The sequence below is a fragment of the Martes martes genome, assembly GCF_963455335.1.
Source record: "Martes martes genome assembly, chromosome: 3".
Taxonomy (NCBI): domain Eukaryota; kingdom Metazoa; phylum Chordata; class Mammalia; order Carnivora; family Mustelidae; genus Martes; species Martes martes.
In genome coordinates this window covers 179,131,047-179,137,046 of record NC_137890.1, presented here as the reverse complement: position 1 = coordinate 179,137,046, position 6,000 = coordinate 179,131,047, and the positions used below count along the sequence as shown (strand labels likewise).

The 6,000-nt window shown below is 49.3% G+C and overlaps 1 protein-coding gene across 2 annotated transcripts in view; it reads left to right on the top strand.

The window, feature by feature from the left end:
- NRP2 (neuropilin 2) overlaps positions 1 to 6,000 on the top strand; it is a 113,569-nt gene that overhangs the window by 37,986 nt on the left and 69,583 nt on the right. For both annotated transcript variants that reach the window (XM_080799280.1, XM_080799281.1), the window contains exons 4-6: positions 1,334 to 1,564; positions 2,975 to 3,130; positions 4,779 to 4,948. In XM_080799280.1, the coding sequence (XP_080655406.1) occupies positions 1,334 to 1,564; positions 2,975 to 3,130; positions 4,779 to 4,948 (557 nt within the window). The remainder of the gene's footprint in view (positions 1 to 1,333; positions 1,565 to 2,974; positions 3,131 to 4,778; positions 4,949 to 6,000) is intronic.

Genomic DNA, 6,000 nt, shown 5'->3' with positions numbered 1-6,000 from the left:
GGGAGGCGCGAGGGTCGAGACGTCCGCAAGAGGGGCCTGCCTCGGGAGCCGAGGATGAAGACGTCGCTGCAGGCGAAGATCCGTGTATTGACATCACACAGTTCTGTTGCAGTGGGATCCCCAGAGGACACTTCCTGCCAGTAAACACCTGGTTTATCGAGTATTTCTGTATTTTTCCTTCATGCTTCGAGTGCCTGTTATCCTCCTCATAAACCCTGCTACCTTTTTTTTAAATTTTAAAATCAGAATGCAGTGAAATCGATTGTGAGAGTCCAGCCTTCCAAGGGTACCATGGATTGGTATCGCTTCTGGCCCCGGGCTGCTCCGTGGGCCGGTGGCCTGGGCTGCAGTGTCCCGGGACCCGCCAGAGGCCGGTCCTGGCTGAAAACCCATGAGGTCCCTTTTAATGCGACTCCACCTAGAGGCATTCCCAGATCTGGTGGCTCTAATCCTCTTAGAGCTCCCACGGCCATCCAAGCCTGCACCGGGCGGCGAATGTGGGCCGCATTTAATAAGAAGGCCTCCCGGAGTCCCAAGGAAACAGCCCCAAGAGCTTCGGAGAGAAACAAGGCCCTCCCCAACACAAAGGGACCAGAAGCCTTCCAAATGTCAATACACTGGCGCATTTTTCCAAACTTGCTGCTAGAGCGGCCTTTAACATCCCCGACGCCCTGCTGTGATCCACCAGCTACAAAAGTCGATTGTTAATTGTCTGGCCACTACAGAGCAGCTCGTTTTAATATAGTCATGACATGAATGAGACCCGAGCTCCCCTTTGCCCCTCCCCTGAGGCACCTTGGATCTTGGAAGGAGAAGGGGGCACTTCGTTGGCTCTGGTACAATGGGGGCTAGTGTTGAGGTCAGCAATAAATAAGGGGTGACATTGTTTTCCTTGCTGGCAATCAGCAAGCCTTCCTTAAGGATTGAAATAACTTACATTTCTGGAGCAAGCAGCTGAGTAATTGAGAAAGAAGACTCTGTTCCTCTTTCCAAGAGACTCTCTCTCTCTCTCTTTCTCTCTCTCTCTGTATCTCACACACACACTTCTTTCTGACCCCCCTCTCCTCCCCAGCGCCTCAACTGGTGTTCTCGCTCTGTTACGTAGAGCACGCCAGCTCTCCTCCCCTAATTTCTCTCCTCGAGAGAGTCTGGCTTAAAGGCTTGAGATGTGGGTGTGAAGAGTATGTTTCTTCAAGGGCCACTCCAGTAGAAACAAAAACCGTATGAGGAGGGGGATCGGGGCTCAAACATTGAACTAACCCACGTGACCGAGGCAGCGAAGGAGGGCATCTTCTTCTCTTCCCTAAATGCTCCAGTTCTCTTTTACATACAGGCTCCGAAGACTGTTCCAAAAACTTCACAAGCCCCAACGGGACCATCGAATCCCCCGGGTTTCCCGAGAAGTACCCGCACAACTTGGACTGCACCTTTACCATCCTGGCCAAACCCAAGATGGAGATCATCCTCCAGTTCCTGACCTTTGACCTGGAGCACGACCCGTTGCAGGTGGGAGAGGGAGACTGCAAATACGACTGGCTGGACATCTGGGACGGCATTCCGCATGGTGAGTGATGTCGCCGTCACCAGACGTTTCTCTGTAGCTTCGCCTCTGCCTGTGAATGGCTTTGGTGACAATAAAAAGAGAGAACAAAGGCTTCAAAGCTCCTTAGGGTTTGTGTATGACCCATGATGACTTTCTTTCTTGTTTTTCACCAAGGATGATTTCAGAGAAATTGCAGAAAGGCAGTTTCCTTTCTTGGAAATATTTCTTTGGAGAAGGATAGGCGGAGTCTGAGTGGACGCCTGGATGAGGATGAGAAAGCCTATCCGTAATGTCCTCTTCTGCCCCAGGGTGTCAGGATTTCCGTAGAAAGTGACTCCATGACCACCCTTTCTGCCCAAGCAGGATGCTAGAGCCACACGGACTAGATCTGGATCCTGGCTCCGCTCTGAGGCAGCTCTGTAAGCCTGGGCAGCTCACTTAAACCCCGCGTCCTACCTGTATAAATAAGCTGCTTTCATCATCATCATTATTATTACTATGATTTTACTACTATTAATTAAAACAGCCGTAGATGTCAAAAAGCTGTATCACCCAAGGCCGGGAGGAACCGGTAATTCTCAGCTGGCGTCCAACATAGGTCTTCATAGTCCGTCTCGGTGAGAAAGCCACTCGTTCACTTCTGTAGTGAGCCTCAGTGTTTTGCACTGAGAGGGAGGCTTGATGACTGAGCAGTTTCATTTCCTGAGAAGAGCATAAGACTAAGTCAGAAAACTTGGGTTCTGAGTCGCAGCAATTATTTCCAAAGTCACGTGACCTCCCGAACCTCAGTTTGTTCTTCTGTAAGTTGGGTGTTATAATGATAGCTTTCTGGCCTGTCCCCAGAGCAGAGCGAGAGAAGAGAATGAGGCCAAGTCAGGGAAAACACAGTTGCCCCTTGAACAGAGAAAAAAAGTACAGTTGCCCCTTGAACAACGCAGGGATTCAGAGGGCCGATCGACCATATAGCCGAAAATCCACACATGCCTTCTGACTCCCCAAAACTTAACTGCTAATAACTTACTATTGATTGAAGGCCTGACCAATAACATAAATAGTCCATTAACGCATATTCCGTATGTTATATGTATTATATATTGTATTCTTATAATAAAATAACCTAAAGAGAAAAAAGTGGTATTAAGAAAGTCATAAGGAAAAGAAAATACATTTACAGTACTGTATTTGTCAAAAAAGAAAAATCCATGTGTAAGTAGGTCCATGCACTTCAAACCCATGTTGTTTAAAGGTCAACTGTATTTTTTAACGTACAGGAAAAATATGAGACAGTGTCCTTAGAACCTATCTTTGGTCATTCTTCTATACCCAAAGAGTGCTCTGTGGAGTGACTTCGGTTGTGGCAAGGGTGAATGCATTGAAAATGGAGTTTGACATTTCCATTTCTACTGACCTGTTTTTGTCCTGCCTGTCTAGTTGGCCCTCTGATTGGCAAATACTGTGGGACCAAAACACCCTCGGAACTCCGCTCGTCGACAGGGATCCTCTCCCTGACTTTTCACACGGACATGGCGGTGGCCAAGGATGGCTTCTCTGCACGCTATTACCTGATCCACCAAGACCCACCAGAGAGTGAGTTGGCCAGTTGAGAACTTCTGTCCTCTCCTTCCATCAGGGCTGTGAAATGTACAGTGAAGAGAGGGAAATTCTCCAGAATTTGTAGCAGCCTCTGAATTCAGGGAATGGGGGCTATATCATCTTGCTAGACAGAGATTTGTAAGAGTCGAACAAATGTCGGCCGGGTACTCATTTCTTTAGAAAGTAGGTATATGTACCAAGAATGAGTTATTCCTAGGGTAAGTCACGGGATCATTTCCCACTTCAGTTTTCTCATCTGTGAATGCAAGGGAGGTGGTTAGGATATCTACATAGGGTCCCCTCCCTGGGCTAACATTTTCTTAACATAGTCTTTTCTCCCTCTCTCAGCCTCAGTGGCCATGGTCAGAAAACTGAGCAATTTGTAAACCTCCTTCCTCTATGTATTTTATATTGAACATCGCTGGCCCTGGGTAGAGTTTGTCTCACTAGACTGATACATGCTTGGACTTTGGCTTCATGCTTCAGTGTACACACTTTCCAAGCTTCTACCTTGTGCCAGGTACCTCGCAAAGCCTCGAGGGTAGCTCCGACCCCAGCTGTCCTGGAAATGCCCGTCTAGACCTTGAGTCTCCTGCCTCCACCCACATCTACTCTGAACTCAATCTTGAGATCAGCTCCTCTAGCATACGTGCTTCAGACGTGCTGCCTTTCCCCCTTAGAAACCCAAGTGATAACTCTGAGTCCTAAAGACATACTTTAAGGACTGGAGCTGGGCAAATCCTGTGGCGGTTGTAGACAGCTTACCATATGCATGCCCACAGACACGGCAGCCCGGCCAACTGGAAAGGCGATGGGTTTTGTTCTGGGTTTTGCTTTTGTTCTTCTTCAAAGAGCTCATGAAGGTTGAGGGACAGGAACACGGTATGGCACCAAGAGCTGCCCATGGCCAGCACTGTCACAGAGTGACCCGGGAATGGGTTTGATACCTGAAAAAATTGTTGGGCTTTATCGGACACCTGTACACGCAGATTCTGACCCGTGTCTGCGGTGTCCATGGGAAGGATAGCCATTGCACTAATGGTGCGGAGCCAGAGTCTGTGACTTCCGGGTCCATTTGCCCAGGCGGGGGGCACAGGGGAAGAGAGTGGCGTGGTTGTGCTCCTGGAGAAATATCCCAAAGTTGGGTATTCACTGCTTTGAAATGCCGGTCTTCTGTGCCAGAATGCAAGACATTTGAGTGAAAGAGAGAAGCAGAAGGGCCTCCTGGGTGTTTGTGAAGAAAGCAGGCTTCCCACGATGTATCAGCCCACCCAGATTGCCACGAGTCTATCGCACGTTTACCTGTATTTCAGTTACGGTGCATCTGGCGTCTGCGAGCGTCTGTAGCCTGAAGCACCAACAGTTCTTATACTTGAGACTGTATTTTTAATTTGTATGGTGATTCTTATTTACCCACAGCCTGACTTCTTTTAGGCCCAATTTAGTTTCTTTTCAGGCCCAGAGGGGTTGTCAAGCTCCATGACTTGGCAGAGTTGTTTTCAAAATGCGGGTGTGTAATTAGGTCTTTAAGATGAGGGAGTTCCTGCAAGGACTTGTCCCTAGAAGGGAGCAAGATTTGGGGGATCCCAGGAGTTTGAGGTTGAGAGACGTAATCCTGCCCTTGACCGTCTCCCTTTCCCAGACTTCCAGTGCAACGTCCCTCTGGGAATGGAATCTGGCCGGATTGCTAATGAGCAGATCAGTGCCTCTTCTACCTACTCGGACGAAAGGTGGACGCCTCAGCAAAGCCGGCTCCATGGCGATGACAATGGCTGGACCCCCAACTTGGATTCCAGCAAGGAGTACCTCCAGGTACGTACTCAGATACCGCACGGTGTGCCGAGCGTGAGTAGACTGGTGGGCGCGGGAGGTGGCTCGGCCGGAGTGGACGGAGGACACAAGGAAAACACACACAGCCTGCACTTGAGAGCTCCCTTCATTCATCCATCCAGACACACGCATGTACCAGGCACAGAGAGACTCAGCCAGGCGCTGTGCTAACTGCTGGGATCAAAGGATGATAAGGCAGACACTGCCACTACCCTTGTGAAGATTACCAGGCTTTGGGGAAGTTGTTTGGCCTGGGTGCTGTTTGCCTCTTCGTATAGCCATCCAAGGAACATTCTATAAACAGTTCCAGATCTTCCCCATTCTTGGCACAGGGAGGCATCAGAGACTTGGTCGGGGGAGGGCTTTTTCCTAAGGGCAGACTTGTTGAGTCGCTGGCTGAGCATGGCAGCTTCTCATGATCTTTGCTGTTCGGAGGGAGCCCTGCCAGGAAGGTTTTGCACATAGCGATCAGAAGAACACACGGGAAAATGTCACCACCGGGAAAGCAGCTCCCGTTGCCCAGATGCTTTGCACCGTCTTCTCAAACTATTGTTCGCTTTCCTTCTGAGTAAGCCTTGCAGTGTATGTTGAATCTTCCCCGCTGAAACCGTAGACCGGTCTGGTTTGCATCCCTCAGGAAGAGCGAGCTGCTAGGTCCATGCTAGAGCAATGACTGCTTTTACGACACACACCAGACAGCCTTGTGACCCACTGACAAGCGGTCCTAGCTCTGATGTGACCCGGTGGCCTCTGCTCTGAGAAGGACGTGGCAGAGCAGACAACAGGACAGGGAGAAGTACCCCTTAGAAACTTCCAGGCAGTCCGCTGAGGTTCGAACTTGGCAACCCTAAGGCCATTTGTCACTATCTCTTCTCTGCCTCTCCCAAACCCCTTCAAAACCCTTCTCATCTTGCAGAGTTTCCAGAACATTCTCCTACATAATCAATGTTCCATTGATTTCACTCCTTATTTTTGGTCCTCAATCATAAGCTTTCTCTTGTTGCCCTCCAGCTGTTTATAGTACACATATACAG